The sequence below is a fragment of the Mus musculus genome, chromosome 2, assembly GCF_000001635.26.
Source record: "Mus musculus strain C57BL/6J chromosome 2, GRCm38.p6 C57BL/6J".
In the NCBI taxonomy this organism is placed as follows: Eukaryota; Metazoa; Chordata; class Mammalia; order Rodentia; family Muridae; genus Mus; species Mus musculus.
Window position 1 is genome coordinate 35683419 of NC_000068.7, and position 24912 is coordinate 35708330.

A 24912-nucleotide genomic window follows, 5' to 3' on the forward strand; every position below is an offset into this window, starting at 1 on the left:
GCTGCATCTGTCTCTGCTATTCCCACCTCCTCCCACACCGTCCTCTCGGTCACTCACTTACTCCCTGTGCGTTTGTACCAGGACCTGAGAGAATAGGCTGTATCCTGCTCCTTCATGTGCCTCTGGTACCTAGGAGAGGGGCTGGTGTGGTGTCAGTGAATGAACAGTTCATCTAACTTACCCCTGAGATAGACACATGCTCTCTGTATTTTACAGACCAAGAAACTGATCTCAGAGAAGTGGGTTCACTGCACACAGTAGGGTATGAGCAGAGTATCCTGCTTTTAAAGCTCTTTTTTAGCCACTAGGAACCCTTCCTGCCCCCAGCCACCAGCTGGTCAGACTTGCCTCTTGAACAGATAGCAATGTGAGGGTCCCAGAAGAGGTGGGTGAGGTTTTTACCTTGGGAATGAGAGGTTGAGGCCAAGGAGGAAGTAATAAAAAGTGGGGTTTTGACCATGCCAGCAGGTTGCATCTTAGGGACTTTATTGAGGCTTAGGACTGAGAACCCAGCAGAGTGGTCCCTGAAATCTCTCCTAGGTGCCAGCTGTTCTTTAGAAAAACAACAACAACAACAACAACAAAACCCCAAAGCTGTAGCAGTATTGCCCACCCACCTCAGGCTCCTTGTGCTGGCTCTGGCTCCTGGCACATTTTCTGTTTCCCAGAGGAGTTCAGGCCTGGCCAGGCTTCTCAGGACAGAGAAATGTGTGTGTGTGGGGGGGAGGGGGTGGGGGGTGTCCGTCCAGCCTTGCTGTTTGCACTGCCCTCACGTCTTTTTAATCAGTCTATTTCTGGCAGTGATGACTTCATCTCCTATGATTCTCCACACAGCCATTGTAAGGCATCCATGGGAAGACTGGGCCTGGCACCATTCACATTCCCCCAATGAGCACGGTTGGGAGAGCAGTTGGTGGCTGTACTCTGACCTGCTATCTCCAAGACACTCTGCTTCATGGGGTCATCCTTAGATCTGGCCCACTAACCTGTAGCAAGTAGTCAGATCAGTGATTAGGAATTGTATCCAGCCAAGGCTCCTCCTTGCTGGAAGAGACAGATGCGTGTAGGTGTTCGTTCGGGTAGACCCCATCTAGGCTGTGGAAGGTATCACTGTCAGTCTGGACTTTGGTAGCCGTGGAACCCAGAACCAGATCCTCCAAATAACTGCAATGAGGGTGAGCAGGCACCCAACCTTTAAAACCTTTCTAGTGTTTTGTTTTGTTTTGGGGAGAACTCGAAAGCTTTGGAGCATGTAGTTCTATCACTTAACCACATTCCCGCTCCTTAAAACCTGTGATTCAAATATGTATGAGTTTCTATGTGCCTTTATGAAGTAAATGTTTGTTAATGAAATTAATAGTATAAGCAAGATTTGAGGAGGGTGGGCAGCCAGGGGAAGGGTTATTTAAACACTCTTCAAACAATCCTGGTTCTAGCTGCAGAGCAGCATATTTGCATATGTAATGACTGCTAATTATAGGTGGCCTCAGCTGCTAACAAGCTTGCCTGGTTGCACTACTTTATTGTAGTCACCCACTCAGAATTTTCTGGCATGCTTTTCACTAAAGATAACACAACAGGAATAATAATACCTATCGGGTTTTGATCCCTTGCTATGTGCCAGACATCCTACCAAGCTCTTGGCAGGGATCATCTCGTTTAATCTGTGCGGCGCTCTGGGTCCCACAGAGTATCGAAACTGAGGCTGAGGCTGAGAGCGGCGAGGTGGTGAGGCAGTGAGGTGACTCCTGGGCTCGCACAGTTAGGAGCCCAGAGGGTAATGCTGCCTCACAGGTAGGTGCCTGTGCTCTGAGTACTCCTTCTTCCGGGGCACTTGGTAATGCTCCTCTGTTGTCTCTAAGCCTTTTCTCTTTCTTGGCTCTCTCAGAAGCCTACATATTAGTAAAAAAGAAGCTGAGATTTGCCTTAGGAGGGAAGTAGGCCCCATGTTTTCTAAAGTAAAACCAGGCCAGGCAAAAGCCCTCCTCCCTACAATCTGGAGGGGAAGGGAGGGTGGGGGTCAGCCCCTCGGAAGCCCCTCTCCCCAGGTCCTGAAGGAGACTACCTATAGCTGGAGAAAGGAGGAGGGGGAGGTCATCTCTCCTGCTGACAGGGCTAGCCTGGCCTCTGAGCTTATGATAAGGCAGTAAGCCAGTGGGAGGACACTGTCACAGGGTAGATTAACTTACACATGCTGTCATTTAACTAGAGGTGGCCCACAGTGGCTCATGACCAGCTGTAGCCCACAGACAGGCTGGGTCTTACCTGATGGTGTGGAATGGTGTTAGCTTCCTGGTTTTCTCTTCAGTGGTTCCCAGCAAGCATGTCCACATCCCTGAACCACTCACCTTAACCATTGCTTTGGGTTGAGAGTTCTGGATCCCCTTGGAATAACATTCGGCCGCGCTGCGCCTGTATCCCGTCCACCTGAACCCTTTCTCCCTGGCGTGCTTTTCCTTTTCTGTGGGAGTGGTGATGGAAGGTGGGGGTTGTAGGATTCCCATTCTAGAGGTAAGGAGCCCAGGTATCAGAGGAGGTCAGCAGGGCCACCCATCAAGCTGCTGGTGAAGCAGGTATCCATCCTGTTGTCTAGCCCATGTCACTGCTTGCCAGTTGTGTCCAGCCCCTGCTGGCCATCAAAGAAAGCAAGAAGCCTTTCTCTAGTCTAATGACTCAGAAATAACCAACAGTGGGTCCAGGAGCCATTTTTGGTTTCTCCTTCTCCATTCCATCCCTCCAAAGCCACTGGGGACATGGGGACCTATTCATTTTAACGCGATCATTCTCTTGAAGACAGACTGGAGCTGAATTGGGTCAATGGCTCTATTTGCTGTGCTCAGCTGTTTCTGCTGCAACACCATCACTTCTGGGTCTGCTGCTGGCTCTGTGCCACCAAGCTTGCTGATTCTGGCTCCATAACGTTCGCCATCCTCAGCAAGCCTAGCTCTGGCGGAGAGAGATACGTAAACCACTGAACGGGTGCCATTCAGGTTCCCAAAGCACATGACCTCCAGGACACAGGTGCCATGCATCCAGTTGGTGCAGATGGGGAAGCTAAGGCTTAGCACTCTCTGGGTATAGAGTCAGACAGAGGGGGCCCTAAGCATCATCACCCAGGGCACCTACCTCTTAGGGCTGCACTGACTGTCCTGCTGCAAACAGGATGTGGCATGTCAGTGGCCAGCCTGGGCTAATTGGCTGGGATTGAGAAGTGTCCTATGTCCCAGGCACAGAGTCTAGAGGGAGTCGTCGGACTCGGATGAGCTGGACCTCCCACTCCCATGTAACCTATCCCAGTTCCCTGTTCCCAGCACTGCAGTGTCCCCATACTTTTGATAACCTTCTTTGGGTCAGACCCATACCTGGACACTGACGCTGTCTCTTTGGGACCATAGTCTGTCATGTTGTTTTAGTCTGCACCAACTTAGGGTACCTTTCCATTAAGGTGCTAGTGTTCTGAGGGCAGGGGCAGGTGGCTCCCTCATGCTTGGAACCCTAGCTAGGTAGCCTGGGCAGGTTGTTCGTCTAATGGAGCTGTGCTCTCATCCGTAAATGGGGAGGTGCATGGGGTGGGTGGCAGGTGCTCATACCTCTCTGATGCTTTCCTGATTAAGTGGTCATTGGCAGCTAACAGCAGCACTGTGCACAGTGCCTGTGGCACACGACTCACAAAACCCTAGGAAAACGGCAGGTCCCAGGCTGCCTTTCTATCTCCTGAAGAGGGGTGTCTGACGGACGGCAGGGCCCCATGGAGTCCTGGGAGAGACCGAATGCCATGTTCTTGCAGACCAGCTGTTTGGCCACATGTAGCAGCAAGAAGAGCTGTAGCTGTCCCCTGCCCTTGTCTGTTTGCCACACAGCACACAACTGCTCTGCGTTAGCTCTGACTGGCCAGTGTTGGAGCAGGGCACTGTCTTTCATGGACCCAGGCAGTGATGCCAAGATGAATGACTCTTTATGGCAGCCACCAGACCTGAGAGAGTGACAGGATTTGCCCTGGCACCCCCATAGTATTGTTACTTGTGGTCCCAGAGTTGGGGATAAGGACACAGCTTAAGGGATTGGAATTTCAATAAGCGTGTTTGAACTTTGACTTGTAGCCTAGTGTAGACATAGAGTGATGGTTGGGACCCACAGTAGTGGAGTTAGGGACAGGATTTGGGGACTGAGTAACAGCTGACTTAGGGATACAAGTGAGGCACTAGTCAGACTTAAGAATGGGGTGCATTGAGCACCGAATGGTAGTAGCACAGCCATTATGAATAGATTATGGTCACCCTGTCCTTTGCCTCATGATAAAATCTAATCCTTGGCACACCGTGCATTGCTGCCCAGCACTTGGCAATGTGACAGCCAAGGAAGGGAAATACTGACCATGTCTCATGGCTTGTTCAAGTAAATTTACTCTGTATTTTCGGAGAGGTGTCACATGGGTGGGGATTTACTCCCACGAAAGCCTTTAATGGAAACATTACATTTAGAGAGCCAACATGTGTTAAAATCTCAGCGGAGGGAAAGGTTCCAGGTTTCTATGCCAGCCACAGTGATCACCACAAAGCCCTATATGGAGGCCTGGCAGGTGAGGGATACATTCAGGCTGGTGGGGGGCAGAGGCAGCCAGAGGCTGTGAGCTTGCTGGGCTTCTCTAGAGGAAATGGGGCTCCTAAGAGGAAAGGAATTCAGGGCTGTAGACTGCCGACTTTCCTTAAGCTCCCACACAGTTCGTGGTAAGGGAGTCTGGAGGCAGACAATAGGCCCCACTAGTAACTATCTGTGTGACCTTGGGTATCACTCCTATGCCTCTGTGCTTCAGCTTCATTTTAGGCAGGTGTTGTGTGGGTACCCATGCTTAGAGCCCTTGGAGGTGTAAGGAGATAATGTATGTAAAATACCTCGCTCTGGGCTTGGCACAGAGTAGGTGCCAGGACACATTTGTTTTTTGTTGGTGATGATAAAGCCACACATGCATGGGTGTGCTCACATAAATTAACAGCTGGGGTGTGTGGAAACTGCTTCCTGGAGTCGGCCCTCCATCTAACATCAAGCTCTCGTCCTGCCAGGAGCTGAGTGTAGATAGAAAGTATCTTATGAGGCCCTTGCCCTGGAACAGCCCAGCCTGGCTGGTTCCTCTGCAGGGGTCCCTCGCTGGTGCTCACCTGCATGACTTGTAGACTCATCCTGAGGTGGTCCCCAGGTTGTAGCAGCGTCTCCTCCAGAAGGGGTTGCCTGTCTGTAAAGAACAGCCCATGGGAAGAAGAGCAGCATAGGTAACTGGGCTGCTTTCTGTTGCTGTGACCAGATGCATGGTACAAGCAGAGGAAGAGGTCACGGATTATGTATTACGTCTGCCATTGGACATTGGCCCCTGGATTCTTGACAAGCTCGGCTTAGGGATAGACTCAGGCAGGGGAGTGTTGTTTGCTTCATGGCCGGTTAGAAAGCAGGTACAAGAGATGGCTCCCTCTTCTTTCTGTAGGCTGCCAGTGGGACAGTTTCCTCTCCCTCTGTGCCTCCTCCTTGGAAATATCCACCTACCCAGAGGTGCACCTCCTCAGCAGTCCCAGTCTATTCATGGTGACAACGAGGATAAGGCAGGACCTCGAAGTGCCTTCACTTTTTTGTCACACAGCAAAGGGAAGCTCTTGCTGGTGCTTTCCAGAGTCCTACAGAGACCCTTACCTGGTCGGTAAGGCCATCTTCAGATGATGCCAGGGCCCCAAGCCCAGTGAGAAGCCTGGCCTAGAGGGGGTGTGTGGGTGTTCAGTGTGTAGTATGGAGTTCTTAGTCTTGAACCAGAGATGGATAGACCCTCAGTGAAGACCTGGAGGTCAAGAAGTAACATGCAGGCCCCATAAGAACCCAGGGTAGCGGAGAGGGTATTGGCATATTCTTGTGGCTAGGGGCCAGGAAATGGGGAAGATTTACCTTAAATGGGAAGGTCCAAGCTGGCCTCTGGAAGGTAGAGTAACCAGGCAGGAGGGTGTGGCCATAGGAAGGGAAGAATCCTGAATTGCTGACACGGCTATGAAGGTGAGGGCAGTGCTGAGGTAGATAGGGCCTATTCAGGAAGGCTGGGTACTCAGGACTGTTTGTTTTAAGTCTGTGTGCACCTCTAGTTAGGGTTGGGAGGGTGTGGAAGATTCAGCTTCTCCAAGGCCAGATAGCTGGTGGGGATGGGAACCCAACTTAGGACATAGTCCAGCCACTGTTCTTGTTAGCTGTGACCCCATCCTGTGACTGTCACACAGAGCAAATAGTCCTGCCCCAGGGCCCTGTTTGCTACAAGAAGATAGGATGACTAGGAGAAGCACAAGTGGCGGCAAGAGCTCATTGTGTCCACAGTAAGCCATGCTCCAGAGCCTGGGGCTGTGGCATCTTGAATTTAAGGCCAGCTTGGGCTACAGATTGAGGTCTTATCTCAGAACAAAAATGCAAGTCCACTGTCAGGGAATGGCTTCCTGCTTGGAAGAAATCTAGGAGGGCTTCCAGTTGGAGGAGCATTTGAATGAAGCACATCTGCTTTCAGTTGTAGTTTGGAAGTGGCTGTCTTGCCTGCCCCATGCAGGACCATGAAACTGGTGGTAGAAGGCCCGTCTTGGAGTCACACCCTGCTGCTTAGAGCATGGACTCCATGGGCTCTGTTTGCTCATTTCCTGTTGGCTTGGCCACTGTGAAACCAAGAGCCCTTTTCTGGTCCCATGTTCTGTGTGAGTAATTTGTCACCTCTCCCCACAAGGAAATGTTACTAAGACTTGGAAACTGAGAGAGCAGACCTAGGCTGCCGAGGAAGGCTGCAGCTGGATAGGACTCTTTCCTGCTGTGTAGTTGGAGGGATGGGCAGGTGTGGCCACATGGGGTGCCATTGGGCCAGCATGTCCAGAACATGGCCAGGTCTGGGGCCCAAGTACAGCCTCTTCACCAGTCCTGCACTTGTCTCTGCAGAGGCTGCGCACAGTAGATGCTGGACAGTCTAGGCAGACTGTCAGGGACGGAACTGGGGTGGTGTTGATTATAGGGTCCATGGCCAGGGCAGGGGCCTTCCCCAGTCAGCTTCCTTCTGGTCGAGGAAGCTCTTGAAGTCCTGAGCTGTAAGCACAAGCTAGAGGAAGCACTGGATAAGCCCTCCTGCCTGGTGGCTCTGAGGGAAAGAGAAGGTGGACCTATTGGTACTAGGGGTTTAATAGGTGGAGCCTGGTTCTGTGGCTTGCCTTTGAGGTATGGGAAAGGGTCATCCAGGCAAAAATGTCTGCTTACTGAGGGTACCTTCCCAGAGATACCTGTTACAGTGAGGCCTGTGTGAGGATACACCTCCGAATGGTGGCAGTTGTACTCCAGCTTGCCTGCCTGCCTTTAACTCTCTCTTTGCCCTGTGGGCCCAGCCAGATACTTTTTGCAGTAGAGAAACCACCCCAAAAGGAGAATTTGTGTCTAAGACAGTTGTCTGAGGCTCAGTAGACTTCTCAACTGGAGGGCTCCTGACTACGTCCACGGCAGAGGTTGGGGACTAACCTTCTCCTCTGTACATCTGTCCCCAGTGACTGTGGTCCCTATCCTTCCCTATCCTTCTCCAAATTGTTGTATTGCTTTTTTAAGATGTCTGACTGGAAGCAGTGGAAGAGACAGGGGTGTTTGCCTGGCTGTTCTGGCTGTGTGGTGTGAGCCAGGATGGGCCCGCGTCTGTCTCAGCTCCCTCTGCAGTGTTGAGAATTCAGACTATGGTTTTGGAGCTGCGTAGTAGCTGAAAAGTGCTGTTGGGATGGACGGGAGCCTGGGGAGGGTGCAGGGACACATGGGGATGAAGCCCCAGTTCCCAGCCCCCCCCCCATTCCCTCCAAATTGTCCCCATCCTCATCTCCCCCTGCTTTGGAGGGCAGCCACATGTCTCAAGCCAGTTGCAACAGAAGACAGCTGGCTTGGGAAGAGGGGAAAAGCCCTCTTGAGGCTTAGGAGAAGAGAAGGCGGGGCCAGTTACTTCTGGCCTGGATAGAGTTCCTGGGAGCAGTGTAGCCTGGTGGAAGTTGGACTTCCTGAGGGTGGGGTGAGAGAATGAGAGGTCCAGGGATTCCCTCAAATCTCTGATTGCTCCAACTCCTTAATCTAGCTCTGGCTGGCAGGTCTCAGACCAGCTAGGGAAATAGATTCCAAGTGCCTATCAAACTTCTGCTTTTTGGCAGCTGCCCAGCAAGGTGTTCTAGTGTTCTGGGCTTACTGGCCTGAACTGGTAAGGTTCTTGAGGAGGGGCGGGGCTGGGGGGAGGGGAGGACTCCAGCAAAAAAGCAGGATTACCTCAGATCCCTGCTATGAAGAAAATGAAGCAGGGTGATAATGGCTGAGGGGAGGAGGTGGGGAGAGCCCTCCCCTCCCAACACTGATCTTTTGATCTGAGACCAGCATCCAGCTGGAGCTGCCCGGCATTGGCTAGCACAAAGGCCAGGGGCGGGACTCCAGAGGGCAGAGCCAGCACTCCAGGGGAGGTGCTTGTGGGACCTCTGGGCCAACGTTCCTGGCTTCCTGGAGTGGCTCCTGCTAGTCCTGCACCCACCACAGGCCCTGGAAGGCTCCTGCCGCTGGCCAGGAGAAGCCGCTTACTTTCAACTTCCAACTTCTTGGACCTGGAGGCTACTGTGTGGAAGACTGTAATTTTCCTTGTTCTCTGGGGAACCCGGAAATCTCTAGATGTTGTCGCCTCTGTGTGCTTAAGACATTTTTGAGAGTTTCAACGTGGTGGACACAGACATAGTGTGTGCTCTGTGGTAAGGGGGAACCCAAAGGGTTCACCTCTTAAATGTCCACCCTGGCCACCTGGATCTGCACCACCCTTGGGAATGGGCCTCTGTGGCCTTGGACTCCTCGGTGACAACCTTGGCAAGATCCTGTGCTGGTCTGGAGGTGCCACTCTCTGGAGGCCCAGCCATCCTCGGAAGCCTCATCTGGCTGCTGGGCCTCAGATGCCCAGGTCAGCAGAGAGGCCTACACTCCTATCGTTGCCAAGGTCTGTGACTGGATGTGTAGGGAAGGAGGAAGAGGACACAGGTTCTTGCTCCCTGTCCTGTACGTTCAGCCAGGTGTGGGGTGTGGGGCGGGGCTGGAGGCTGAGGGCTAGTTCTCCTTGAAGGTGTGGCCATAGGAGGAATGGTCGGCAGATACTGCAATGGAGAACTGAGGCCTAACCCAGATCTCTCTATATACTGCCTGATCTGGCAGAGAGCACTAGAGAATAGGCGTGGGGCTGGGGTTGCTGGGTAGATGGTTCTCATGCCTTAAGAGCCAAGCCCTGCCCTCCGGGAACAAGGACCAGGAAACCAGCAGGTGAAGCTTGGGGCACCTGCAAGTCGGGTGCCCTATGCCCTGGCTCTTGATCCTGGTCCAGAGAAGCTGCAGGTTGGGAAGGCAACCTCTGAAAAGGAGGTTTTGACCAGCTTCTTCCAAGGCTTTCAGCGAAGCTACACGCTCCCCCAGCCCCTCCGGCTCTCCCTGCTGTAGCCTCTTGGAGACAGATTTAAAAGTCTTAGTCTGTCTCTGTGGTCAGTGTTGGAGGAGAGAAGCTTTACTTGTGAAACTTGTTCTGATGAAAACACTAACAAGAAGTCAGAGGGTTCTCAGAGCAGAGACTCTCCTTTACCTACTTGCGCAAAGAACATCAGAACCTAAGACAAAAGTTTGCTTCTCTCCTTTTCCGTAGGCTGAGGGTTAGGACTGACTTTCTCTGAGCACTCTGGCCTGCAGTGCCCTTTTCTCCAGCAGCTAGACGGAGCTTCCACGCGTGCATCTCCTCCCCCAGGACCGAGCCACCAAGCTTCTGCAGCTCTGAAGTGTGCCTTCTCGCCTGAGGGTGGTGTGGGCTCTGCATGTTTTGGCTTTCTGGGTTTGGTTCCTTGGCTACTCTGGGAACTGATTTGCATCTGGTGGTTCATAAATAGAGTTTACATCATATTAAGCACTCTCTCAGGACAGATGTGACAACCATGGCCCATGGACACACACAGCTTCCCTTATAGAAGACATAGGTACAAATAAGTAAGCTGTACCTGGCTGCAAGCCTGGGGCTGCCTTTGTTTAGCACCTGTATCCCAGTGCCTAAAACAGGACCTGGCACACAGCTAAGACCTAGTAAATATTTGTTGGCGAATGCACAAGATGCTCTGAAATGAGCCAGGTGTTTGCTGAGGAGTGATGGAGGAGGCAGGGCAGGACCTGGCACGGGCTGAGTCCAGGAAGGAGAGTGAATTCCAACAGGACAAGAACAGTCTATTTTGAAAATGGGAAGAGTAAAAACTTTTATCACAGGTACAGCATCCTCAAGACAGGTAGGGACCCAAGAACCTCAGCCTTGCTGGGTAAGGCCAGCATAGGCACACACTATTAAAAAGTAAAGGGTTTTAGAGCAGACTTCAGCCCCTCTGGCTTGGGGAAGGGTCAGAGCTTGCCTGGTCCTACTGCAGTTATCCAGGAATCACCAGGTTTCTGTTGTCGTTTTACTTTGATTGTATTTAATGTGTGTGAGTGTTTTATCACATAGTATGTGAGTGAATGTCTGTGCACCATGTGCCTGGTGTACACAGTGGCCAGATTCATTGGAACTGCAGTCACAGATGTTGTGAGCAACCATGTGGGTACTGGGTGTCGAATCTGGGTCCTCTGTAAGAGCACTGGACGACTGAGCTCTTAGCCACTGAGCCAGTTCTCTCGCCCCCATTGGAAGAGTCTTTTGCCTTCCTAGTGAGCTTTCTGACTTCCTTGTGGAGTGGGGAAGTCTAGTACAGAGAGGCTACTGGCTCTCTGGGCTCCTATAGAGGGGCCTTTTAGGCCCGAGGTTCTCTGAGGCATGAAGCTATCCCTCCCACTTGAGATAGGAGTCTGGGAGGATGTGGCACAGAGCTGGAGTTAGGAGCACTCTGGGGTATTTAAAGCTCCATGTGGATGACATCACCACAGGGAAGCATCTTCTTCCAAACCCAGAGCCCTGAAGAGACTGGAGGACAGTTAGGACAAAGGGACATGTGGAGAATGAGGGTCCCTGGTGTGGGCAAAGGCCTGATGTTGGCTATAGCGACCCAAAGACCTCTGGTGGTCAGAAGCCTGATTTGTTGAATAGAAAAGGGAGCAGGAAGCGGGAAGCTTGATGGCTTCTTAAATGACTCCTACCTGTGTCCTTCAGGTGATGTAACTCTACTCAGTGGCCTGACTAGTGCAGACTACCCCCGAGTGTCAACAACAAATTTCCCTCCCCTGCCCTCATTGCTCTCATTGCTCTCCAGCTGGTTCTCTAGCTGCAAGGACACTAAGCCCCTGCCCCTCACCGCATTCTTTACTTCCATGCTTTCCCCTGGATCCCAGGCCTCCATCTGGGCCTGCTACAGCTGTGCTCTCTGCAGAGGTCTTCCGGCTGAACTTGAGGTCTTTACAGACTTTGGTTGCTAGCTCCTTTACCTCTGTCCCAAGGCCTTGCTGGCTCTGGGGAGAGTGTAGGATGTGTTTGATTGGTTGTGCAGGGTGAGGGACAGCCTGTAGCCTAGTGGGCAACAGGCCCTGGTAGGTTCTCAGTGCCTGTAGAGTGAATAACAGATGTCTGAGTCTTTGGGATCTATTTGCTTGGTCCAGTGCCTTTCTACATATGCTATACCATTGCTTTTACCTGTGTTGTCCTCCGGTGGGGCTGTATTATTTAATTTTATACACGAGGAAACTGAGTCACCGGAACGTGAAGGGCTTGCAGTTACTAAGGAAGAAATATGGCCAGAGTTGTGGTTGAGCCATAAAGGCCCTCACCAGCGAGTCAAGTGCTGAGTCTCCTGTTGCGGTTCAGGAATCAGCCACAGTTGAGGAATGGAGGCCTTCCTGCTACCTTGGATCTGCCCTACACGAAAATCAGAGGCATCCGGTTCCAAGGAGCCTCAGACCTCAAGCTCAGCAGGCCTTGGGGTGTTTGTGTTGAAGGGCCCCCTGGCTGTGAGGGAGGCTCTATGCCCAACAGCTCTAGGCTGTGCTCCTGTGGCTTACGAAGCACTTTATATGTACAACTAATTGATCTAAGACCAAAAGTCAGGTATGAGATAGGCTCCACCTGGGGAAGTGAAGTCCTGTCCTGCCCCACCCCCCAAAGCCCCAGGCTTAGAGCTCCTTCTTCCCTTCTGCCTACTCACTGGGCCTCAGTTGGGCTGGACACCAAGCGGGCTGTTTGCTGCTTCAAAGGATTTGGCTTTCTTGTCTCCAGGGAAAGGCAGTTATTGTAGTCATCCTGCAAGGGGTCCCTGAAAATTCTTTCCCAAGGGGGTAATGCCTTGCCCCAGTCACTGCCCTGGAAGCTTGTCCCCGACCTGTGTTTCCTAACATGCCCAGCTCCTTCAGCCAAGCTGGAGACCCACCCCCACACCCACCCCATTCTGTGGCTCTACTCCATCCCCATGGGCGACTCCGTGTCTGACTCTTGGGCTAAAGAGACATTGGCTCTCACCTCTTGCTCTGTCCACACAACCTGTTTGTGGAGTAACTGGGGGTCTGTGAGGATGCCCACGCATCTGCAGAACCCGCAGCCCATCCTCTTCCCTTTTGTGACTCTCTGCCCGGCATCTGTCTCCTTTTGGGTCTAATGTAAGATAGAAGAAATAGCAGAAGTGACTTCAGGGTTTTATGGCTCAACCTGAAAGCCCAGTGTCCAGGCACTTTAGAAACACGACTTAGTGCCATACTTTCTTAGTAGAAGAGAAAGGTACTGAAGGCTGTGGTCTCACGGGACCTAAGGTTGGGACAGGAGAGAGTTGGTCTTTCGGAAGGGTGCTGCTGCAGGGCTGGGGGCCTCGGCTCACTGCGAGCCGATGTCTGACGTCTGCGGTGGATCCTGGAGAAGCTTCCTCTGGACCTCAGGGTGTTCATTTGGGAGTTGGGATGCTGCTGCTGCCTTCTGTGGGGAGCGAAGCAGGCAATGCTAGGAGTGCTGTCTTGTGCTAAGTAGAATTCTCAGAACTGGCAGTGTTCCCTCCCATTTATAGTCTCTACACGAGAATTAGTTTTACTGTTTCTGTTTCATATGCTTTGGAACCTTTAAGTGAAATTTAGATTGTGACTCTTACAAGTGTTGCCTGAAGTCTCTGTTAGAAGCCTAAGGCTGCTAATCTGATCATGACTCATGGGCTATTATTTCACTTTTCCTGCTTCCTGTAAAGAAAAGGGGATCTGTACCTTTAAGTTCTTGCAGACCGGATTGGGATACTGGCCCTTTAAGAGAACATTACAGAGAGTTGGAACTTGGCTTTTTGTTTAACTAGCCATGATTGGTCCCAGTGGGTAGGATTAGAGTGCTGTGTCTGAACTAGAGCACAGAGCTGGACTGACTGAGGTTAGCAGGGAACAGCCAGTGGCTAGATGGCTACTCTAGCCTCTGTTCACTTGGTGAGTGGCCTTAGCAGAGGCTGAGCTGAAGGGAGCCATTTAATCCCCCTGGGCCCAAAGAGGTCTGGATGGGTTGGGGCTGCTACCAGTACTAGATGGTTTGATTGTCACAGAAGCCCGGCCTGGGAGGGACTCAAGTTTCCAGTAATGGCAGCTCCACCCAGATAGGCACTACTACTAGCCCAGAACTTGGAAGCAGTTAGGATAGGTCTGGCTTAAGCAGGAGACCAACAAGGGGGTGGGGTGGGGTGGGGTGGGCCTGGTGCTGCTGCTACTGCTGCTGCAGCTGCTTTTAGTTTAGGGATGAGAGTGGCAGTGCTGCTTTCTGCAGGCCCCATGGCCTGTGAACAGGGAATGCCAGGAACTGCTTGGAGCATTCTGATCCCTGAGGAGTCTGGCCTTTGCTCTGGTTGTCCAGCTGGGCTGGGTGGAGCTGAGCTTGCTCACACTTGGACCTTACCATCTCCCCTCCAGCAGACTTGCTCCCTCTGCCTGGCTCCTGTGTTTTGTCTAGTGCTGAGTTTGTTGGCTGCAGCTGGAGAGGTTGTCAGAAACCAGATCCTGTTGCTGTCGTAGTCTTCAGTGGGAGCCTTCTCATCTCCCACTTGTTACCATGCTAGGGGCAGGTAAGACTCCTGCAAGATAGCCTTCTCTCTGTGTTCCAGATAGGATTACCAGGTGACAGGGCAGGGACCTGTTATTACCTGTAGTTACTTGATAGTTGGTACATTTCAGCGCACGGTTTCTATAGGGTTGGCGAAAATCTGATGCATCAGCAGACAAGCAGAGAAGAGTTGGGATTGGAGCTCATTTACCCAAGCCTCCCCTGCTCTGGTGGTGCCTGTGTACTGTGATACTGGCTAAAGCCACATTTCAGTGTGAATTGGAGAGGCCTGTGGAAATGGTAGGATCTGTGTTTGTTTGTTCCTTTTTTCTTTTCCTTCCTTCCTTCCTTCCTTCCTTCCTTCCTTCCTTCCTTCCTTCCTTCCTTCCTTCCTTCTTTTTTCTCTTGTTCTTGCAAAAGCATCTTGCTCCGTAGCCTATATTCTAGGCTGGTCTAAAACTCCTCCTGCCTTGGCCTTCTGAGTGCTGGGATAACAAGTGTGTGCCACTGTGCTGGACAAGTGCCCACTCAACAGGGCTCAGACAGGAAATGAGTGTACCCACCAGGAGTGGCTCGCCGTGAGCACAGGTGGGCTGCCCATAGAGTGGTTACTGGAAGGGTTGAGCTGGCCCAGCTGCTGGCCAGGTATACACCTTCCTGCTTTAAGGGGATTGGCTTGATCTGCTGGGATACCTTGGACCAGGTGGCAAATGGCCATGTAAGTGTATCCATTCCCTAGTGTGGGAAAAAGAGGAACTGTGATGGCCATCTCCAAGCCTCAGTTTGCTTAACCATGGTCAGGTATATAAGAGTCAAAAGGAATGTGAAGCCATTGCCTTGGTGTACTTCCTAGGCCTGTGGCTTAGCAGCAAATGGCTTTGTAGGGACTTGAGAGCACCCTGCTTTTCTTTGACATGTTTTTCCCTCTGAGTTTCTAGTCTTGATTGTAGTGTAGGAGCATGGCTTGCTGATAGCTGCCCTCTTACTGATTTGCTACCAGTGAGTGCTCCTGGATGCCTCTTCCTAGAGTTTGAGGTGTGGTAGCTCTGTCCTCTGGGGATCTGCAGGCTCAGGGATGATATAAGGGAGGCATTCCGCTATTGTAGTCTCTGCTCAGAACGGATAGGTGCCAGTGCAGTTTAACCATAGGATAGCCCATTTGATAGGTGAGAAGGCTGGCCCACATTTCCTTCATTCTGCTCCTTCCCCATCATGTCTGCTGCATCTGTCTCCTCGAGGCTGTTGACAGAGCTTGTGTGGCCACAAAGTCTTCCATCCCTGGTGATGGCTAGACTTGAAGAGGCGCCTGCTTGGAACTGGTGGCTGGAGTCTCAGTGTACATGCGTATTCCAAGATGTGTCCTCCATAAATAGAAATCTTTACGATGTCTGTCCAAGGTGACCTGTCCTTTTCAGCCTATTTTGATACGTGGCTAGTGGCGGGGAGTGAGGGAGCAGAGCTGGTGACGTTGTCTGGGAAAGAAGCTTTTTTTAGGATCCTTGGTGTAGGAACAGGGAGGAAAGATCTGGACCAAGTAGAGAAAGACTTTTGGAAATGTCAGTGGGCCAGGGGAAACCAGGAGCATCAGAGAAGTGCTGGAGAAGTGGACAGGTGTAAGCAGGGCATAGAGGCCTCAGGGCTGACCATAGCCCACAGACCCAGAACACACTGTTGGCTAACTTGTTCAGCAACAACAGGGCCCAAATGGTAACACTTGGCTTATTAGTTTGGGCCAGGTCATGGTGTTTTGCTTATTGGTTTTTGTTGTTGAACTTTTTAATGTGGTAGAGCCTGGCCTTGGGCTCCTGGTCCACCTGCCTCTGCCTCTGCCTCCCAAGTTCTAGGATTGCTTGTGCTTCCATGCCCAAGTCTGATTTGCAGGAGATCAGTACATTCAGCCAGTTATCAGAAGTATGGCCCAATGGTTTGGAGAGAGCAGCAGTCCTCAGCTTAACTGTCACTCTAATGAAGCAACCAACCACATGGAATGGCACCTGGGTCTTGAGTAGAGAAGATGAGGCGGAGGATGCTGTCTGCATCCCCATAGTCCATCATAAGGGAGGGAAGGCCTCCCAGATGTGAAGGATTGCAGATTGGGTTAGTCAAGGTGCTAAGCTGCTTTCTATGAAATGGGAATACTCCCTTTTTAGTTGATTTTTATTTTTTGATCATTCTCTACGAGCGTTCTCATTTCCAGGGCCACAGAGGCTGCTCTTGGAAGTATTTGTAGCAGGGTTGGGAGGCAATCAGGAACCATCCCACACCAGACTAAAGGGAAACCTAGGTATCCCTGGGCATACCTGTGGTCCCCTGAGCTCACTCAGAGTTAAGAACAGTCCGAGGAGATGGTGGCAGCAGGACGACAAGCTGAGGTGTCTGCTGTGCCATGCATGGATATTGGACTCTGCCTGGGGACACAGGTGGAGACACTTTCTCTGGGGAGACAGGCAGGCTGAGAGGTTGGAAATGCCCTATTCGCTGGTCTCTGAGTGGCAGACCGAGCCTGGCGCTTTCTCCAGGGAACCAGGGAGGGCGCAGAGCTTAAGCAGCAGGGGCCACTGGGCCTCAGCTCTCCTTGGGATTGCTCTGCTCCTCCTGATCCGTGAGTGTTCTTGGCTTCTCTTAAAATTCAGGGCACTTCGCTGCTCTACTGAGGTTTATGAATGTTTAAAAACTTCTTTGTGGTCCCCAAAGTAATTTGACAAGTCTGACAGCTATTGATTAAAAACCCAAAATTATTCAGACTGCAGGATGATGGGGGGATTAGACGGAAAGGTTTCTGTTTTTGCCCCATCCCGGGATCAAGGCAGTAAGCTGTGAAGGCAAATGTGGTCTCAGAGGTCTGCAGCCTCCACTGGGTATGCTGAGTCCTGGGAAGGGTAGGATGGAGTCTGTTGGCTACACTGGCCTAAGTCCCCACCAGGCAGCAGGGAGGCTTTAGTGCAGCACTGGTGCTGATAGAAGCAAGAGCGCAGCCCCAGGAGTGGTGACCATCTCCTGCGTTTACTTATGGGGGTGATTAGCTCAGCACATAAGGAAAACAACCCAGAGAAGAGCCTTGTTTAGGGTTTGTAGGCCCTGAGGGAAAACTGATTGACCTGAGGACTCAGGTCAGTTAAGGGTGGAATTAAAAGGGGAACGAACCCAGAGCTCCTTGGCCTGGTTCTCTGCCTTGCTGTGTGAGATGGGAGGTACAGACATTAGGATGACAGGGTGACTAGACCACCACTTTCACAGCTTTCTGTTTGGACTTGTGAAGCCATGCCTTGTCTGAGTCTTGGTGTGTGGCAGTTACCACTGAGCTTGGGCTCACTGGGCCTGTTTGAAGCCCTGCTGTGCTGTCTGCTTAGGAAGCCACCTTCTGTGTGTGGTTGTTGGAGAAGGTTGTGAGATGATATGTGTACTGGGATAAGCATGTCAGCATCCTTTGGACACTGTTGGTGCCCGGCCTTAGTTGCTTTGTAGCCAGTCATGGACTGTCCTGTTTTGGTTGCGGTCTCTTTACATTCTCAGCCCTGTGGTGAGGAGATCTTAGGAGTAGTGTGGAAGCAGAAGGCTAGGGCCCAGTACGTATCTAAAGGGAGGTTCCTGATGACTACTACTTCAAGTCCTGGGCTAGAAGAACCCAGGCCTGAGAGGGACAATTTCTTCCAGGCTTTCTTCCCAGGAAATTCCCCAGGCTGACTGGCCAACCCCTCTGCCTTTTTAGGGTGTTGTTTGTTATCCCAGGACCCAGGCAGCCACCAGGCAGCTGAATTCCCCCCCCCCACCCCCCCACTGGGATTTCTGCTGGATCAGACCTCAGCAGCTAGCTGGTTCTCAGGCTTAACAGGGCTGGGAAGAGATGTCCCCAACAAGGCTTATGTCCAGCCCTGGATTCCCAGGAGCTCAGTGCCCTTGTCCTGACACGCTCCAGGACTATAGCCTGGGCCTGCCTGCTACACAGATAGCAAGAGAGTCTGCTGGGCTCTCTCACTCCAGAACTGGTCAGGCTTCTAATCTTTGGGTGGGCATCAACTCTGGAGGCATAACTTAGGAGGCAGAGACAGGTGGATTTCTGAGTTCGAGGCCAGCCTGGTGTACAGAGTGTGTTCCAGAACAGCCAGGGCTACACAGAGAAACCCTGTCTCGAAAAATCAGGAAAAAAAATAATTTTTTTTTTTTAAAGGCATCCTTGGAGTTTAGTCAGCTAAGGCTGGCCCTTTTCCTCAGATGAGGAAGTAAGGAAGTTGTGTGGTTAGGGATGCATAGGTAACAGCTTGGGAAATGCCAGAAGGGTAGCCCAGCCTGGAATTGACTTCACTCATTTCCTGAAGCCTGCATGGTTGAGAGGTGGGTAAAGAGAGGGGATGGCTACAAGTGACCGATGGCGATTCCTGCCACTGGCTTGTTCTCTGGAGCACACCCCCTGTACTGTCTCATTTGACTTTAGAGTGACCTCCATGAGTGTTGTGTCTGTCCCCTACTGAGAGATGGGAAGCAGGTCTAGCAGGTCAAACGACTTAGGCACTTAGAGTGTTATTAGGTGTGGACGGGGCTTGCTGCTACAGCTGGCAGCTGATCCTCAGACCAGTTGTGCTGCCCGCTGGCATCCAGTAGTGTTCCTTCACGTGGGCATGTTTGCCCCCAGGCTCACTTCCTACCTGTCTGCCCCGTTACCCGGTAGTGCAGGTGCTGCTCCGCCATGAGTATTTCATGTGCATGCATAAGTGGACGCCACATGTGTGTCTGGTGCCAGTGGGGGTCAGAAGAGGGCACTGCATTTCCTGAAACTGAAGTGACAGATGATTGTGAACTGCCTGCCATGTGAGTGCTGGGAATTGAGCCCAGGTCCTCTGGAATTGCAGCCAATGTTCTTCACCTCTGACGCATCTCTCCTGCCCCTGTCAATGTCTTAAAGGGTCTCCTGGCCTGCTCCTGTCCTCTCACTACCCCGTTTGCAGACAGCCTGCCTGCACTGAGCTGGCTTCTCCCCATCCCAGTTATGTCCTGGGTCACACACAACTGCTTTCTCTGTCCCTTTTAGGTTTGGAGGTGACCTTGAGCCCTCCCCCCTTTACCCAACAGTCTTACTGTAAACCCACCCACCCCATAGCCAATGAGCCTACTCCTGGTCAAGTGACCTTCTCAATTGTTAAAAGTTTTGTTTTTCATTTTTGGGACCCCCCTCCTTCATTGAAATAATGGGAAACTTCTGTGTCTTTAACCTTTTAAGAGAAAAAGATCAGAGTTGAAAAACAGCTTGTGGGCTGGCGGGCAGGCTATCGGATAAGGCTGTGCCCCAGGAGCCAGACAATGCCCCCTTGTTCCTGCTTCTGGGCCTTACAATAAGCTGCTGTTGGGGCTGGTTCTGCCTGCAACAGCAGCTCCCCCTTGCCCATGCCTACGTTTCCTGGACTGTGGAATGAGTGGCTCACAAATAGCGGTGAGCCCTGCCTCTTGCCTTTGTCCTCCCTAGTGCCCAATGGCTTCTATGGAGTGAGTGAAAGGCCAGGCTGGGCCCGTCGCATATACTAACAGAGTCAACCTTGGGCTCCTCTGAGCTATAGTGGGATCTCCCACAAGAAGTTAGGCAAGTTATTTCTCTTGTATAGGGTGCTGTGCCTTAGTCTTGACAAGGCCGTGGTGAGAATTAGAGGGACACAGGCAGGCATTGTGCCGTGGATAGGCCATAGGCAACATGGATGTGGGCTGCTTGCCTAGAGAGATTAGAGACTACATGGGCTGGGCGTTAAATGATAGGATTTTGTTAGAAGTGAAGGAAGAGTGGTAGCAGGTGTCTTGTTCATTTGCCAAAGTGATTTTTGATGTGTGTCTGGCTATTAGCTTGGGACCTATGGGGCTTGATTAGCACAGGGGCTGTGAGGGGAGAGAGGAGGAAATGGACTGATCCATATTAGGTAGAAGAGCAAATTCAGTAGACTGTTGCAGGTGGGGATGGCTGTTGAATCACTCCCTTCTTCTTCCCTGAAGGCTGTAGGCCCTGGTCAGACCTGCTTAGCAGCAAAGTTCAGTGTAGATCTTATGTGATCTGGCTAGCCCGTGAGCGACTGAAGATCTGTTTCCCAGGAAGTGTGTGACTCCATTCGATGGAATGTACATTGACTAGGCTCTGTTCCTAGAGCTACTGTGGGGCAACAGAACTTGCCAAGTTTGAAAAGGTCTCAAAAGGACCAGGTGGATGGACCAAAATAATGCCACAGAAGATTCAGTGAGCCCCATAGGGTCTTCTCTTTGATAAAGAGCATTCAGATGGGGGGCTTCAGGGAAAATTTAGGAATTAGCCTTGAACAGGCAAAGAGTATCTTGCTCACCTACTTTTGAATCATATTTAACACCTCTCCTAGTGAATGGCCCCTTCAACAGCATCTGAACTGAGGCGGTCTGTTCTTCTCTTAGCTGATCTGTCCTCCATCAGATATGGCTGAACTTGGCTGCTGGGGTCTTGGGCATTGAGCACTGGGGCTAAGATAAGACAAACACAGCCTACCCACAGGAAGTCCCCTACCTGGCAAAGGAACTACAACGTGATACATTTCCCAACATGGCCTGGCAGATGTCCCTGTTTACTCAGGGGATCTGAGAAACACTTGATGGAAGAAAGGTCTTGAAGCTGGATGTTGAACTTGGTTGAACCAAGGCAGAGTAGTCAGGCATTGGAAGCCTGCTGAGGACATATGGCAGGAGTCCCTGGGGTGGGGCAGGCCAGTGAGCAGTGGGCCTGTACAGGCGGGACAGGCAGAGGGATGCCAGCCAGCAGCCCAGAGTGTGGGACCAGGGCTGGAACGGAAGCTTGTGGTTTTTAGGGGGACACCTCTTAACCTCCATCACAACTCAAAAGACCTAGGAAGTGAGTCCCCATCTTGTTCTTCATTGTGTGCCCAGTCCTGTTGTTCTCTTCTTGGGACAAGAGTCCCTCCTTTCTCAGCTAAGGAAACGGACGAGAGAACACTTCAAGGGTGGGAATCTTGGCCTCTGTTTCTTTGTAGGCTGAGGTCAGCATTGTCCCTTGGGCTTTTGAAGAGTCTTTGAGGTGATGTATGTAATGTGGCTGGTAGCCCAGGGTTAAGGCTTTTCCTAGGGTGCTGGCTCTTCTCTTGTGAAGGTAGGCATATGGCTTGAGACCTTGGCCTGTTATAGACACCTAAGTTTTTTTTGAATACAGTGTAGTTGCACAGTGTCTTAGGGTTTCTATTGCTGTGAAGAGACACCATGACCATGGCAACTCTTATAAAGGACATTTAATTGGGGCTGGCTTACAGGTTCAGAGGTTCAGTCTATTGTCATCATGGGAGGGGGAAAACATGGTAGCATCTGGGCAGACATGGTGCTGGAGGAGCTGAGAAGATCTACATCTTGTTTTGAAGGCAAACAGAAGACTGAGTTCTTCAGGCAGCTAAGAGGAGGATTTCAAAACCTACCCTCACAGTGACACACTTCCTCCAGCAAGGCCACACCTCCTAATCCAGCAAGGCCACACCTCTTAACAGTACCATTCCTGTGGGCCAAGCATATTCAAACCACCACACACAGTATTCCTGTTGTTTTGAAATGTTCAGACCTGGACTGTGGATTTGGTCCTCAGGTGCAGGCCCAGTTGGAGGCTGGAGTTGATCCCCAGGTCAGTGTCCCACTTGGAGGCATTTTGCCTCCCCTAGAGTCACTTTGCCAGGACTAAGGCTCGGATCCCCATCAACTATACAGAGGTCAGGGAAGGAAGTCACCACGAGCCTGAGCTAGATGGCCATGCCACTGGCAGCTTTCTGGCTTCACCCAGCTTGGTCAGCCAGGAGTGGGGAGTGGCAGAGGCCCTGAGAACCGGAGTGAGCAGGTCTTCCTGCGGGAAGCCTCCGACAGATCAAACAGCTTCCTGAGCCCACCTTCTCCTTCTGGAAAGTAGGTGGGTAGCTGAAGCTCTTGGTAGGGGTGTGTGAGATGAACCAGCTAGGTGTCCAGCCTGGGCTAGTGGGGCATATTTAAGCACACCTTTCACCTGAGTATTCCAATAGGGGAAGCTGTGACCACTCACTAACCCCTTAGAGCCAGGGTAATTTGGGGATGCGAATTTCCTCCCTGACTCAGATCAACTTCTTGATCAGCCTGGCATGTCAGAGGCTGGATGTGAGAGAGAACTGGCCCAACTCTGTGTGTAGTGGAAGGCATGGTAGGGTAATAGACTTGGCTCAGACTGATGGGACAAGTACCCAGAGGTGCTGCAGACATAGGGCAGGGCTGGCTTCCTGGAGAGGTTGCTCTGAAGCCATGAGATGGTCCTGCCAGATCTAGGACATGATTGAATGAGTATTTCTCTTACTAAATGTCTATTCATTTTACCAATTGTCCCTGCAGCCATACCTTAGTTGGTTGCAGCACCCAGCTTTTTCTAGGCCTGTGTAGAGTAAGACCTGAGATCGGTATGTGTTAGAAACCTGGAGGGCAGACTGACGCCAAGCTCAGAGGAAAGGAAGTACAGATGTATGGTCATTTGAGTCTTGCCAGCACCAACCAGGGCCCTACTACACAGGAGCAGGTGGCCAGGGAGGCCTTGGAGATGTAACCTCTGCTCCAGGCTACCCTTTGGGGAGATAGGCAAGCCAGGACTGCTCAGCTATAGCCAGTTGGGCTGAACTAGTTTAGAAGCCTTAAGGGCCCTGAGCTTCCCTTCAGCTCTGTTTCCCCAGGAATCTTCCCAGGTCAGCCCAGGTCGGCTGGATCATGACTGGGACAGCACAGGGAATAAAAGTGGGGTGGAGGTAAAGGTTTTACAACCACTGAGTCTAGCCTTAGTTGTTTATAGGGTCTGGCCTGTTGGGTTCCTTGGGCTCTAGGTTCATTTGAGCAGGCATAGGGTGGTGAAGCATGCCTCACACTCCTGTCTCCAGCACCAGAGGGTAATCCCAGCTCTCCAGCTCCTCCCTTTTCTTGACCAGGCTCCGCATCATCATATCTGGCTCCCAGCTGGGTTAGAAAGCATCCTGACTTCACCTTGCTGCTTTACAACCTGGTTATCAGATCAAAGGAGTGCTGGGTCTTGGTTCTTTCTTAGGCCAACTGACTTCCCCAGCATCTGAGACAGGAGGTATCCTCCCTTGAGTTAGGAGTTACATGGTTTGTGAGGTTGGCTGCCCACTTACAGCAGTGGTCAGTGCTGGGGTGAGGGTTTGGAGCCAGGATTCAGGTTTAAAGAAAAGCCCATCTAAGCCGTGAGAGTTGCATTGCAGGGCAGGTAGACCATGGTTCACCTTTGTAACATGGGGCATCCCAGGAGAGGATGACAAGATGGACCTGTTAGGTCCAGGACAGAAACACATGTCCATTTCTCTCCTGAGCCCCAGTTGCCTTCTCAGGCACATGCTGGTGGGCTGCAGGAGCCTGGCACCCTCTGGTCCTGGGCGACAGGGCCTGGCCAGGTCACCACCCCACCCCACCCCCCAGGGGGAGTGCTGAAGGAACATGAAGTACACTTTTGACCAACTTTAACCTGCTTCAGCTCCCTTCTGGGTCTGCCCATCTCTTCAGAGCCCCCAGAAAGCCACGTTTTTACTGGTTGGAGAGTCTCTGTAGAAAGGTTGAGTGGGTCTCCTGGGGTTGCCTGGATGGCTCTTCATGCAAGGGTCTGGGGAAGTGGAGATGGCTTACTTGGGGCTGCATAAGAGATGTACAACGTTTACAGGGCCAAGCCTAGCAAGAGCCAGTCTGAGCCTGTCTTTACCTGTTACTAGGTGGTATACAGACCCTAACCTAGAGTCAGTGTTTCTGTTGCTGTATAGAACACTGAGGCCCTTGCTATCCAGAGGCTATGGGAGAACCCCTGCCTATTGTGGGGCTGGCAGGATGGGGCAGTGCATGAGAAAGGGCTTTGCTGGCAGTGACAAAGGCCTGGACAGAGGGCAGAGTAGAAAAGGCCCCAGAAAACTACAAGGTCACAGCTCTTTCCTGCAGGTTTGTGGGGCCACTTTAGAGCCTGGCCAGATCCTGCCCCTAACCCAAGTAGACACAGACTCCTCAACAGCTTGCTCTCTGACAAAGGAATCCTTACTCAGACTGCAGTGTGGAGGGTAAAGGAGCTGTAACATTCCTCCGGACTTGTCTGTTGCAAGACTGCGTGTGGGGGTTGGGAGGAAGGGTTTTTCTGGGAGCACTGGAGGCAAAGGCAAGACAAAGGGACAGATGGACACCTGTTTGATGCAGGTATTCTCAGGCCCTGTGTGACATCCCTGCTAACCACCTCCTCAGGTCCCATCTGATGCCAAGGCTGAAGGAGTCTCGGTCACACGAGTCCCTGCTCAGCCCCAGCAGCGCAGTGGAGGCCCTGGACCTCAGCATGGAGGAGGAGGTGATTATCAAGCCCGTTCACAGCAGCATCCTGGGTCAGGACTACTGCTTCGAGGTGGGTGTCTACCACAGCTCTACCCTACTCAAATTGGCCAGGCCTGCTCCGCAGACTCCTGGAGGGCTCTATGACTCTGGCAGTCATAGACTTTACAGGCTTTTGGGAACAGTCTACAATTTACTCCAAGTTATATACTGTCCTCACTCCCAATAATTATACTTTGGGGGGAACCCTCTGGTAGAGGAATGAGCCTAGTAATGACAACCCAGTGGAGTCTAATGTGGAATCCTCTTGGCATCTACTGTATTCTGTGACCCTTTATTCTTCTGGGTTAAGACTCAGGCCATGTCACACTGGCTCTGGATTCAAGTGTCCATATCTGGGACAGCCTGAGAGGGTTGGGGTCTACCCTCTTGTCTCAGCAAAGGCTGCTACAGAATGATCACACCTACTAGTGCCTAGATGTGGGTCTGCCTTCTCCAGTGGAACCTGCATTTTGCTGGGAGTAGCCTGGTCAGTGAAGGCAATTCTGGCCAAATTCCTCACACCAGGAAAACATTGGGGTTGCAACTGGGAAGTGAACAGG

At 51.8% G+C, this 24912-nt stretch overlaps 1 protein-coding gene across 16 annotated transcripts in view; it reads left to right on the forward strand.

The window, feature by feature from the left end:
• Positions 1-24912, forward strand: part of Dab2ip (disabled 2 interacting protein) — a 172549-nt gene that overhangs the window by 124973 nt on the left and 22664 nt on the right. For 12 of the 16 annotated variants that reach the window (XM_006498305.4, NM_001114125.1, XM_006498304.4 and 9 more), the window contains one exon: positions 24230-24383. In XM_006498305.4, coding sequence (XP_006498368.1) covers positions 24230-24383 — 154 coding nt within the window. Of the gene's footprint in view, positions 1-8575; positions 8993-9027; positions 9052-13313; positions 13390-24229; positions 24384-24912 lie in introns of those variants that run through there. The other 4 variants (NM_001001602.2, NM_001290640.1, XM_006498307.3 and 1 more) reach the window with 4 other exon arrangements.